Below are 14,015 nucleotides of genomic sequence, written 5' to 3'. Positions count from 1 at the left end.
AAAACGTCTGAGGCTGCGTGACATGGACTTGGACAAAACCATAAAACGAGAGTCACCTTTTCAATTGAACATGGATTTGCAGCCTAAACTAAGTCAAAATTACGTCCGGAGTCCGTTCTTTGGAGCCTGCGGTGACTTGTTTACCTTTGGCATTCAGCACTTCCTGGCATTCATCAGTAGAGGGCGCCAAAATAAAAAGCAGCTCTTTAAAAAAATGTTGAACGCAGGGTCTGAAAGTTACAAAAAGTAGTGACGTTTACAAGCAGGTTTGTGACATTTGCCTGTTTTATAGATATTGGTCTACTATAACAATTCCAGTAAACATGCTTGGTAAAGAACTTCCCCTGGCTGTGTGTACAGCTGAGGCAGTCACTGCCTTTAAATGAAAACTGAAGAGTTGCCTTTTCACTAAGCACTTAAATATGCACTACCAAAAACATTTACTGCCTTATCTCCTGGTTTAGCCAGGGTTTTAGCCTGATAGTATTGTTGACACTAACATATGCTTAAGGATACGTTTTGCTAAAAACTATAAAGCACTTCTGTAAGTTTCTCTGGAAAAGAACTTCTCCCAAATGCTGTAAACAAAATTGCTGTAACATACATCTTATATTTTAATTGATGAGACAAGCCTAACAAGGTGTTGTGGACCTTTTTATGAGTGGGTATTTCTTCATGTGTTGCATTTGGAAAGAGGATAGAGGATCACTTCTCTGGGCCTACTGACACATCTGTCCTTTCTTGGCTACCTTCTAAGACACCCTCATGTAACACTTTATGTAAGTGGTACTTTTTCTTTTGCTCTCCCAAAATATTGTGTCATGGTATTGCTAATTGAACCTAGTTAAAGAATGCACAGCTTTTTGCAATAACTATGTGTTTTAAGCATAAACACAAAGATTTATACTTAATGTTTACATTTAAGTTTTAATATGCACCCATGCTTGACTGCTATTGTACAATAAATGTTTTTCATAATAGCTTATCATATATAATGAAAAAGAGGAAAATGCTGGAATGCTGCAGCACAGCTGGACCATGGCCTACTAGTATAACACAGAAATCACTGCAGATTAGCATTTGTTTTATGGATGCCAATAATAAATATGTGCTCTTTAACAGCAGATGAAATGTTCACCATATCTCCTGTATTTGTGGATTAATGACCTGCTTGCTGGGTGGACCACTGTCTATTCCACATTGCCATGGCACATTACATACCATTCTGAGGAAATATTAGACTGCTCCCTGTTTGGGCTAGCAGAGCATGTGGTCATGGCAGATCCAGAAAATGTGAGTAGTAACACAAGCATTGGCATGTTCAATTTGCTAAAATACAGCTGAATATTGATAAAGTGTTCATATGCAGTTGGCCAATCAGGATCATCGTATGGAAGCTTGGGCCTAAGAATGGGTATCACTCAGAGAGCAGACCAGACTATGATTGATCATGTTATTAATTTTCCATTAGCTCAAGGAAATGAGTCATGTTGCTGAAACCATAGTGGTATGACTGATTGCCAGCAAAGAGGGGGTGTGCATTACCCAGATGCTTACATATCAAAGACACATTGCAAAGACTAGATATCTCTTTAGAGAACAGGTGTGCAGTTGCGTTAAGGTCATGGTTCAAATAAATAAAAATAATGTAGAGACAGCTGATGGTAACATGCTGTTTTTGTCTTCTAAGGCATTTGATGTTGTTATATATGACAATTTATTCAATATGCTTCTGATTACTCAGTTCAGATTATCATATTCACAGTTTAATATCCTATTCACATAGTATTGAGAAGATGAACATTATTTTTATTATAAATTGTTATGTATATTAGTAGTAGTGGGTATAATGTTACACAGTAACCAGAGTCAAAGGATTGAAAAAAACTATTCCAGTAAGAACATTATAACCTTTTTTTATGTCTAGCTTTGCAGTAAGAGTAACAGTAAAAGACCAACCCTTACGCTAACAGATATTTCTGGTCTTTTTACCATAGTGTATAAAATTTACACATTCTACATAGTGCATAAGCAATATGATTTCTCAAGAGAAGTAGTAGCTTGCCTAGTGGCAGGTCCTTAGACACTCACTGATGCCTGATTAGAATATACCCTTCTTTCTTGTTGTGCACCCATGCCGTCTCCCTTTTGTTCCATATGCGTCTAACGCACAAGGAGACTTAAATGGCAATGATGTGGCAGTGGATCCATCAGAAGTCTAAAAGCTCCACTTGTGGAAAACAGCCTGCCCCACTGTTTTGTTTGGCTTCCATGACACGAATGATAGTTTACCGTTAAGGCCCAAACAATGAATACCATTCCATCTAGAGTGAGGAGGGGACCTGTTCTCCACTATGAGCTATGTATAAGAACTACATGCTCCCTGGTGAGGCAGAGACATAAAACAATATCTTCTCCAAACATTGCTATAATTTTGATGAATGCATAGCACTTTATTGAAGTGACAGAGCACATTTTGCGCAAGTCTTGCTGTGCACCCAATTGCACTGATTTTGAGGTTGAAAATAAAGAAAAAAGTGTTTGTGTTTATCATGCAACACTACAAACTTTACAGTGGTTCAGCTGAAGTTCATGCTGGTCCATTTCTGCAAAATGAATGCATAAAACTATTTGGATATCTTCACACTACACTTCATTATGCAGTGGAGGAGCCATGGAGGTTTAAAGCAGGTGTTTATTTTATAGTTTTGTAATCCTTGCTTTCCAGTGTTTCAATCCATTCCTGGTTCTATAGTACTACTACCCTACACAGTTTAGAGTTCTCTGCTCTAAAACAATTAGTTAAACCTGATGAAAAACTTGTTCATGAGCTGTTGAGTTGAGTCTGCAGTGCTAGAGAAGGTAGAACTCTGACATGTGCAGGGTACATCCAGTGCAGGATCAGGTTTGTGTAGCACTGATCTATACATCTATCTTAAATTTTTATCCCATGGTAATTATTAAAATACATATTAGAAAATATGTATGAATAGGATGTATGTTAGTGTGTAACGCAAACTAGTTGAAGATTGAAGATGCAATTGTATTATATAATTGCATTCCTTTATTTTACTTATTAGTATGTTTTTGATTGGAGTATTTTTTCGTCACAATAAGCAGCTTATTACTATTTAAATTTGTTAGTGGCACCAAACACATAAATCATATGCTTACCCAGTCCTTAAGGTTCAGTTTGTCTCACTTGCCTATATTAGGATTGGTAGCCTGCATTTGCTCTGAGTATAACTTTGCTGTTTAATGTCTTGGAAAGGCCAGTGATATTCTTAATGGGTTTTTTTTTTGTTTTGTTTGTGTTTTTTTGTAGGGGTGTGTGTCTGCATAGTATTTGAATATAAACCAGCAGTCTGTTGACCAGTACAAAAAATGCAGTAATAAGTAAAACACGTTATATTCATAAGCCCATCCAGTACAAAGTCAATAATATTTTTTCATTCACAACTTGTGTAAAGTTGAAAAATAATAAACTGAAGCTAATGTAGCTCTTGTCAATAAATAACTATAACTGTTTCTACAATTTTTGATAATTAAAAGTTACCCGATTGTTCTCTTTTCAGGTCTGAGTGTGTTATCCCAGTAAATGGACCTTGCCGTAGAGGACTCTAATGGATGACAAAGAGACCTGGTCCATTTCTGAAAGCCTGCAGGTTCTTACTGCTCCCAGGATGAGGCATACTGTGGGGAAACCAAGAGCGAGCCCCAAGAGGACCAGCAGTCACCCTCTATTCCAGATGCCCGCCTTGACCGGAAGCTTCAGTATGATCCATCCCCATGGGACCCTGAGTCCTCACTCTCTGAATGCTCCCAGGGGGATGATCACCCAGGGCCACTGCACCATAACCATGCTCCCTTTCATGTCCGTGGTATGATGGCCATTTCTGTACTGAAGACCAGGGCTCAGGGATTCTCAGGGCTCTTGCCCCTGATAGCGTTGCCCAGAATCCCACGTGGCATGGGTCCCTTGCTTCCGGCTCCTCCAGGCCCAACCAGGCTATGACCTCGCTGTGACCAAGGAATCAGTCAACTTAGGAATGTTCAGATTCCCTGGAATCAGAAGAGGAGGGGAAGGAGGAAGGTGAAGGAGACGTGGAGGGAGGAGAAGAGACAGCACCTCCTGCGCTGCATGTCTTGGGTGGAATTGGAACCCAGGGTGCTGAGCAGGCAGAGCAGTGGGACCCTGTTTCCCTCAACAGACTCAGCAGAGCCAGGAGACACGGAGCAAGACAAGCATGTAAGTCTTCCCACCTTGCACTCTCTGTGTCTCACTCTCTCCTAGTGCTTGTTTTTACACTCACATTTGTGCACTACATGAAATGCACTATGAACTATACGAAACTTAATGACCGCAAATCTTAGACTGGAAACAAGTTTTATATGAGCCACTTAGTTATTTTACATAACTAGTAAGGCTCAAAAGGCATTGTATGCATTTTTTAAGAAAAAAAAAGTATCCATATGGAAGCACTGTCCCATATGATAGACTTTTATGTTTTTTCTACTATTACTATTTTATTTTTTTGGTGTGTATGGGTTTCTGGGGTAATTTATAGAGTGAGAATTATTTGCCATAACCAACCTATAGGCTCTGGTTAGCATCTGATCTTTATAGGCTTTATTAGGCATTGCATTTTTTTGTTTTGTTTTTGTTATGTATATCTAAATATGCTTGCTCTGCAATATACAAGAGTAATCCAAATTGAGACAGGGAGACTCATCTGGCCATTTACAAAATGAGGGGCCCAGATCATTGGATCGTTTTGCACTTGCTTCTGCTCTGGATAATAATAGCCTGTGAGATTAAGTCAGGTTCAGGACAGCATTTAGGAGTCATATTGAAGCCAATTCAAAATTTTTTGTCTTGCTCTCACAAATAAGATTAAGGTTCAGATGAAGAGAGAGGGTCTCACTCTAGCATTTAGAAGCAACCTGCTTCAGTCTGTGTCCATGCAGATGCCTGCAGAGGTTTGACAGACACCAGCATGTGTCATCAGTGGTTCGTTATCTAATCTCTCTCGGCTTGCAGCCCTGAACATATTGCGAAGTGAACGCCCCTCTCTCTCTCTTTCTCTCTCTTTTGCTCTCCGCCTCTCTCCACACCATCTATAGCACCATCCCACCGCACTTCTGCTCTTAGCGTGGGCACCCACTTTTGTCTGAAGATATTATGGTCTCTTGTAGCATTTGCACTCCTAAAAAAAGGCTGCAGCATGTGTAGATGCCTTGGACCACCACTAAGGAGAGCAAATCTATTTGTTTAGATACTGATACAGACTGGCAAATCCAGCAGATGTGCAGTTAAATGTAAGTGAATGTTCTTATAGTGTTTCTGGAGTGTTTGCAGATTCTTCCTCCTGGTTTTTCATGCCTCCAAACAAAGCTTGCTTTGACTCACCCAGCTGCTCTTGAAGACGTATAATAATATCAAATGCTACTGAATGTTATAGTTAATGTGCAACTTTGATTGGACCATATGCTTCTGCTCTTGATGAATATGAGAAATTGGTGATGGGTAATGGTAGCTGAACCTTGCTGAAAGGCTATAAAAATGGACCACTATGGAGAAAATACTTCAGTTCCTCGTCTCCTGGAATGTTTGTGCTGTTTGTCTGAAAAATCAAACCCAAATATTTATTGTAATGTTCATTTCTTTCTTACTGGGATATCACATTTTCTCCTAGGTATAGTTTTTCCAAAGAAATGTGGTAGGATCAATGCAATTAGATTCACATAAAATCAGAAAAACAATTTTTTTTCAAAACACATCCGAACATTTCTGATTCGAAATATTTGTATTTGTATTTTGTAATCGAATCCAACCTTGAATCAAGATTAAATGAAACATAACCTATATCTAATTTGGATAAAACATGATTGACGTGCTATTGTGAAGTCATATTTATCAAGCGGTGTTCATCATTATTACTCCACTTTAAGGTGTACATTACTATCCCAGGCCAGAAGAATGAAGGTGCTTCTTAAAGGTCTGCTTCCTTTCTGAAGTAACTGCATTCTTCTGGCCTGGAGTTTGTTTGGGCTTCAATTTGTGATTGTGTTAGTACCACTGGTACTGGCCAAATAAGGACCACAGAGCAGGTTAAACTTCATTGGAAAAATTTAAAGTAGAAGGCCTCTATGGACATGAATGCAGATTCCATTATATATGCTTACGAGGAGCTTGTGAGGAAAGAAACTTTTGTTTTTAAGTGATTCATTATGCATTTTAGTTGAATCTGTATAGCATGTGGGAGTTGACATCTAATACAAAGATTTCCAAATACTGATGTGGAGATATCTGGATAAGCATTACCTAACACCAATGTTTTGTAAAACTAGGAGAAAATAAATGAGCTCAATTTGACCCTAGATAGGTAAAAGGTGGATTTGGTTATTCAGACAAATTTAATCCAGATTAAAAGTTTGGAAAACTGGTCCTTGATTATTGTTCCATCAACCACTAGAGACACAAAATAAATCCAACTCACAATATAAATGCTGAGGAATATCAACTTTCTATGTATGTATGTATTTATTTATTTATTTGTTTGTTTGTTTTTTTTTAACCTAATTTGCTTTCCACAAAATGTACATTTGTTAGATATTCTTATCCAGAGCATCTTTCATACATTTATCAGTATATATCACACATTATGTGTTCCCTGGAAATTTAACCCATTACCTTATGGTTGCTAGCACCTTAGTCTACAGTACATGCTCAGCCACAGGAGTATATTAAAATAAAGCTCCTTCATGTAGTTTCCTCTCAAATTTTGAAGTCATGTTGTTTAAATTTGTATTAGATATAATGCGATGGTTAAGATAAGAAGGTTAAGAGGTTTCCAGAATAACATGTTTCTCTTGTCCTTCTAACCTCCACTGTAGGCCTAAGATGCAGTGAGGGGCAGTCAGAAAAGCACCTGAAGGAGGTTCAATCGAAATGTAAATGCATCGCTCTGCTCCTGACTGCTGCACCAAACCCTGAAAGTAAGGGGGTATTGATATTCAGGAAGCGTCGACAAAGGGCCAGAAAATTTATGCTCGTGAGCTACGGCACAGGAAAGCCTATAGACAATAGTTTTAAGGACGAATACAGATTTGACAGAGACAGCTTAGACCAGAACTTCAGATTTTCCTCTGCAACAACAAGTGGATCTGAGCTTGAAGAAGATTCCAGTTGTGAGGCTGAAAGCCGAGGCACTGCTTTGAACATCACTTACAACTTCAATCCACTAGCTGGGGGAGTATCAATAAATCATAGCTGGAAGGCAATGGAGCAGCTTCCACAGACGAAAGGCAAGGGAGTCTTGATGTTTGCCAAAAGGCGCCAGCGGATTGATGAAATTGCTGCAGAACACGAGGAAATGAGACGGAAGGGCATACCAGTGGAAGCATTTGCAGAAGATGAGGTCATTGTCCCCTCAATGCCTGTTACACAAAAGGAAACTGCTCTTGTCAAGCAAGATGTTCAAGTCAAGCAGCAACTACAATATCAGGAACAGCAATATCAACTACAGCATGACTACCACCCAAACACTGGTGTAAATGGTCTAGATCCATCTTCAATGTCCAAATCCCTTGTGCCTAACAGAACTGCCAAGCCATTTTTGGGTGGTCTTAATCAAGCACCAAAACAATTTTCCTCTGTTAAAGGTGTCCCAAGCCCAACATTGAAAAAACCTGAAAACATCTTCAAAGTTCCCATTCCAGTGAACACAAGCCCCCAGGTCTGGTCACCCACAGGGGATATAATTGCCTCTCGTGATGAACGTATTGTAGTACCAGCTATTAAAACTGGAATTCTGCCAGAAATAAAAAGGAGAGGGACAAACAAATCAGATTCCAGAGAATTTCAAGAGGAAGACCACCTCAGTCTTGGTGCAGAGGCCTGCAACTTCATGCAAGTTCCAACAGTAAGGCAAAAAAACCCTCCACCTGTCCTTCCCAAGCCTGCCATCAACCCAGCTTGCCCGCCATGGTCTACAGAGGGCCATACCCCTCGCAGTCCCCTTACACCATCAAGTCCTGCTCCTGTTCAAGTGTACTCAACTCTGGCACAGAAAAACCAGGCTTTACACAAACCTCAGCCTCAGCCCTGTAACAAATCCTGGGTTCCATCACCAACCCAACGAGTGCCACAGCAGCATATGTCTGGCTGGCTGCCACCCAGTCAATCAACTTCAAATCAGGCTACTTGGCCTTCAGAACCACAGCAAGCACCAATGAGTATCCAGTCCCCAACTGTATGCCATGCAGCCCCCCCTCAGTCAAAGGTCCCCTGGGCAAAGCCCCAATATCAGGCCAATTCTGTGGCTTCCTGCCCACCCCATCGTGGGAGTTCTTACTTCCACCCATCCAACACTCCATCAGCTTCTTCAAGGGGGCATGCCTCAGAAACAGGGTTCTCAGATAGGCCAACCTTTAAGGGAAAAGGTGCAGAGCTATTTGCCAGGCGACAGACTCGCATGGAGAAATTTGTAGTAGACACAGAGACTGTGCAGGCCAACAAGGCTAGACCCCCCTCACCCACACTGTCCATGCCAAGCGCCTGGAAATATTCTCCTAATATCCGGGCTCCTCCTCCAGTGTCTTACAACCCAATTGTATCCCCTTTCTACCCTCTAGCAGCACAGAAGCAGTCCCCTAATGCAACTAGCCCAAAATCAAAGTCTGAAACAAGCAAAGAGCAACCCAAGCCAAAAGCTAAACACCTCAGTGTTGTAGATGTCATGAAACATCAGCCTTATCAGCTGAACTCCTCACTCTTCACCTACAACTTCAGCCCAGAAATGAAGCCTGCAAGCCCTAAAGCATCTCCTGTTCCTCCTCCAAAGTTCAAACAAATCCCCATCCATACTCCTACCCATCTGCAAGCTCCATCCTCTGGCCATTTCCCATCTCCTACCCTGCCTCCGTCCTCTGCCATATCTTCTGAAAGTGCCCAGCTATTTAAACAAGATGCTCCTGCAACACCTGGAGGACCGGTGAGTGTGTCCTATCCCTTTACCCATCAGCCCACACCTGCTGAGGCTGCTGCTGCTTCACAGCCACCACACAGAAAACTGCCTGCACCACCAGCCGTGCACGATGGCCACAGCACAAAAGTCTTCTCTAGCCTCTCCACACCTCTCATTACTACTGCCACCAATGTCTATGTGTCCCCCTCCTCTTTTCTGCACAATAGCAAAGTGATCTCAAGACATGCTTTGCCAATGGCTCCAAGGCCTAGATTTTCTGCAAAAAAGGCAGCTGTTGGTGGCAAGCAGTGGAAACCAGTGGTGATGCAACACTAATTGAAGTTGAATGCTGCTAATCCATCACCAGTAATTAATTTGTCCATAGAACTAGTGGCAGAAATGGCATATAGCAAGCAACCTGCATAAAATGATTAATTGAAATATTTTTTTTTATTTCAAAATGGTTTATATGGATTGAAAATATAAATGTCTAATACAATTGCCTCCACAGAAGGGGGAAACTAAAATTGAAGTACATATTTCAAATATGCGAGAATTACTTCATAATTCACCCATAGAGTTTACTGATATTGTTTTAAGTTCCTTGATAAACTGTCTAAATAATTAATCATGTCTGAATAATATTGCAACTGAGTTGTACTATATTTTGAATAATGAAAGCACTAATGCAGAATTTGCGACATGGATTATTCATCCCAAATAGACTATTATTTTATTTGTAAGTATTCATATTTATTATGATGGAAAGATATTTTTCAAGAATCTCAGGAAAAAGAGTTATATTTGATTATCATATCTTAAGTTTATGTTTTTATTGTCTTTTATCCTTGAAAGCATTGAGAGTTAAATTTATATGAGACGTAAAGAAAGAATGTGAGAGTGAACCATGTCAGCCATTTTGTTTGGTTAAAAAAGGACTGGTGGCAAAACATAAATGGAGTGTTTGGCTTTAATGCATTAGGAATTTGGTTAGTGTCCACAATTTCTGGGGAGATTTAAAACAAAATCAGCTGCTCACTACTGGGAAAGAGGCCATTGCTAGGAGACCTAATTTCAAACTCTCTACTGATGGTGAAGGCAAACGCCCAGTGTTGCTGCATGACAGTCCATTATTGCCAGATTAGTAGATTTGCCTTTGGGGTATTATTGACTTCTTTCATCACTAAAGATGTCTTTCTTTTTTGTTTGTCTGCAGCCTTTAAACTTTGCTATGCATACTTTGATTCTTTCCTTATTGTGAATTTTCATGTGTGTGACACTTGTGTGGTTGTTGCAACAAATATCCCTGCCCTGATATGGCTTAAAGTCCTATTGTAATCGTTTGTGTAAGTAGAAATCCGATTCTAGGTTAAATATCTCTTCATAGTGGTCTATTATTTTCATGTTCACCCTATAATTATAATATTGCACTTCCTTTCCCCTATTTTCCCGTATTAAATGTTTCTTTCAACTCTGTCTGTTTCATCTCATTTTCAGCTCTGTGGCTTTTCTTCTTTATCTAGTTCACATCATTGTCCTTCTGCAGTGTTTTGTTGCAATAGCCTTCACTGCTTCCCAGTTGGTCCAGACCCATCAGGGCATTTTTTGCTTGATTTCATTCTTGAGCAATTCTTAATTCTTTTCACTCGGAACATTCATTACCTAGGAAACCTTTACCCAAAACATCTGGACATTTTATATTTCTTTAAATAAATTTACAAAATTAAATTAATTATAATATCCCAGCAAGTCAGTATTTATCCAGCAACCAAACACATAAGACATATTGCTCTCATTAGCTTTATAACCATATAATAGAAAAGTGGTGTTGAGCTGCTGTCTTCAAATACTTGTGGTTCACTTTACACTGCAACAGTGTGCACCCTTTCTAAATTTAGCAGTCCACCCTTCTATCTTCGAAACATGCAATACCTATTAAGCACTGCTTCTGCTTAGCAACCTGATAAGTTCCACACCTGCCAACAAGCCAAGTGCCTTCGGAAAGAGGTAAGTGTTTAAAACCCCCCTCAGATGCCCCCTTGTGGAAAAGGGCTAGCACTATTTTTGTTTAGACGACATCAATGGATTCTGGATAAGTTTAGAGTATGACAATGGAGCTAAATTCTAACATTAGCTTGCATCATATATGTAGTAGCTCTGGTTTGAAGATAGCTAATACTATAACACATGCAGTGTGCAGCAACCTAATGATGGTTGTGTGCTCCCAAGAGCCACATGTTAAAAATGGTGTTAGACTGTTAGACTAATTATTGTTCTGGTGATAGTTGCTTTACAATGTTTATTTGGGGCTTAGCACTCACTGTACCTATGAACTACAAAACTGATTTGGAGTTTTGCAACTCCTCTAAAATAATAGTAATATTAGTAAATACATACTACTATTATAATTTATTAGCAATTATTAGTTAATATATACTTCTATAGTATGTTTTATCAGTAAACAATTATTAATTTAATGTTTAGTGTATATCACTGTCATCTGTTTGTGACAGTAGATGATCTGTGGTCTCCATGTTACAGATGGCATGTTTTTTGTATAATGAGAATTAAGCTGTAACATTTTAGACTATATGACCGTATGACATATAAAAATCTATCATTGAGTCCAAAGAGTTTAACTGCGCTCTAGAAAGCCCCATCTTTCAGTTACCAAAGAGGCACCAGATGAGGGCAGCAAAGACAAATTACATAGGACTCTTAAAAGCCCTTAATAAGTTCCTGGGATATACTAATATTCAAAGCATCACCTACACGTTTATTTTTCACTAAACACAGCATTGACCAGTTCTGATCCTGCCTGTCCTGTTTCTATCCTGTTTGTGCCATTTTCCCCTCATGAAGGTATACAGCAGGAGCCACTCCATGTCTCTGCCCCGGGGACACTCCTCTGTGTCCAGTCCAAGTTTCCATTCCACACGCGGAACACTGAACAGGCAGATGTCCGGGGTGGAGCGGCTGCAAAAGCCCTTCTCTCCATGGGAAGCAACTGTTCAGAGCCCCCTAGGCCTAGTTGATGAGGTTTTCGGAACAGCGCACAGGAAGTCGCTACCAGAGTCATCATTGGACTGGAAGCGACAGGTATCCAATAACCCTACCGGGCGACCAATAGCTGAAATAGCAGTGGGCATCCCATCATTCAGCAAGGCCTTCTCCCCCGCCTCAGGAAAAACAATCCCATATGGGCCGCCTTTCAGACCAGCCCAGCCTCTTCCAGGTGACAGGTACACTGGAACAAGTTCTTTGCCTAGAAACTTTTCTCCTCACTCCAACATGCAAATGTATAGAGTCAGCTGGAAACAGAAGTGACCTGTAGCACTGACTGTTATGATCCACCTCACAGTTTTCTCACAGCTCACATAGATCGTTAGAAACAGTAACATGAATTATAGTTGTTCAGTTTAATGATCGAAATACCTGCTTCAGCAATATTAAATGGATATTTTCATGAAAGCTATACTTAGAAAGTAGGGTATGAGTATAGACGTGTGTAGCACCTTTACCCCAACAAATTTGGGATAACATGCCAGTGTAGCAAATGTGACATAAGTTATGGGTACTTGCATGTTTCTTATGAGCTGAAAAAAGGTAATGATGAAACACATTGTTTGTAGAATGTATTTTATTATACTTAAGGTACATTTAGTACTTGGGTTGAATGACATTTGTGAATAGTTGCTGTAACTAAAATAAAAAAGCATTGCATTTAATGACAACCTGAAGTTTATAGACAGTAAATCTAGATTTTTTACAATACACATTTAATCATTTGGAATCAGTTTCAGTGCATACGTTTGAGTTTTTTTTATATCTGGTGATGATGGTCTCCAAGTGTGCTTTTGTTTTGTAATTTTTCCTCATGTTGTAACTTCATGGTAATAGGAAGAGTAATAGGAATGACATCAGTGCAGCAACAGTTGTTCCCATAGTTGATTGTTGTTGATCTGCACGGAACATGCATGTTGACGCGACAGAACGCACAGCAGACTTCTTATAATGTGTGATGTCTATTCAGTCATGGGCTTGTTCACTGGCAATCACTTTTAATGTTTTTCTCTTTGTTTTTCCCAAACAAAGCATGTTGTTATTAAAATAACAAATTTTACCATTCCTGCATTATATTAGCCTGTTTTTTATTGAAATAATTTTTTTTTTTTTGTCTTTTGCTACATCAGTTAGTCAAATGATTTTGACTGGTATAGAACTTCTCACAATAGGTACTCTAAAAACAATGTATATAGTCCTCCACTGAAGCACAGCCTTCCAGTGTTTCTGATAGGGTCAGTGAACATTGGGGTGGCTGTCTAATATGCTGGTTAACAGTGTGTTAGAAGTGTGAGTACTGAGGTAAAACATGTGGGATGAAGCTGCCTCTCGGGTAATGAAGCAACAGCCTTTAGGTGTTTGGGATATTCACATTTAGTGCATCTGGAAAATCAATATCCACTGCATTCATTGAAACCTGGGGCTGGTAATGCAGGCCCATGCTGTTTAGATGCAGTATAGCCCAAAATGTGAACTACAATCATGGCTGTTCTGCCCACTAACAATTACACTTCATCTATGCATCACAAAGGGTGTCTTGACATTCAGATGAATTCAGTGACATATTTGGGTCAAGCAGACTTAGGAATCCAATGAGAAAATGTTCAGTCTTTTAACTGGGTAATCCTATGTAATATATGCATCCTAACCAGTACTGCCAACACAAAACCTAACACTGCACCACTGAGCCTCTTCTATTAAAAGGTACCTCAGAAGATCATGTGTCACTGGCAGGGCAATGTAACAATGTAGTTACATAATCAAACACTTCTGGTAGTGTTGACCAGCATCACCATTGCTGCTCTACCTCATTGTAAAGCACAGCAGCCTAGCGTGAAATTAGTGTGGGAATGGTATTAAATGCTCTCAGTTCTCGGAGACAGTGGAAAACATTCCCTAGCCTCGCCATATAAGTGTGGGGGACCGAGCTATCCAGGCTTTGCGTGGCTGAGCTGCCCTTGGGACCAGCAAATGCCTCGGCCC

The 14,015-nt window shown here is 39.9% G+C and overlaps 1 protein-coding gene across 1 annotated transcript; it reads left to right on the top strand.

The window, feature by feature from the left end:
* The first annotated feature begins 3,623 nt into the window (after positions 1-3,623).
* synpo2b (synaptopodin 2b) lies at positions 3,624-13,037 on the top strand. The gene is given in 5 exon segments (XM_035530246.1): positions 3,624-3,654; positions 3,657-3,848; positions 3,851-4,249; positions 6,898-8,996; positions 11,832-13,037. Coding segments are annotated over 5 exon segments (3,186 nt in total). The 3' UTR covers positions 12,297-13,037.
* Positions 13,038-14,015: the final 978 nt, after the last annotated feature.

Source organism: Electrophorus electricus, chromosome 9, assembly GCF_013358815.1.
Source record: "Electrophorus electricus isolate fEleEle1 chromosome 9, fEleEle1.pri, whole genome shotgun sequence".
NCBI classification, from domain to species: domain Eukaryota; kingdom Metazoa; phylum Chordata; class Actinopteri; order Gymnotiformes; family Gymnotidae; genus Electrophorus; species Electrophorus electricus.
This window is presented reverse-complemented; position numbering and strand designations above follow the sequence as displayed.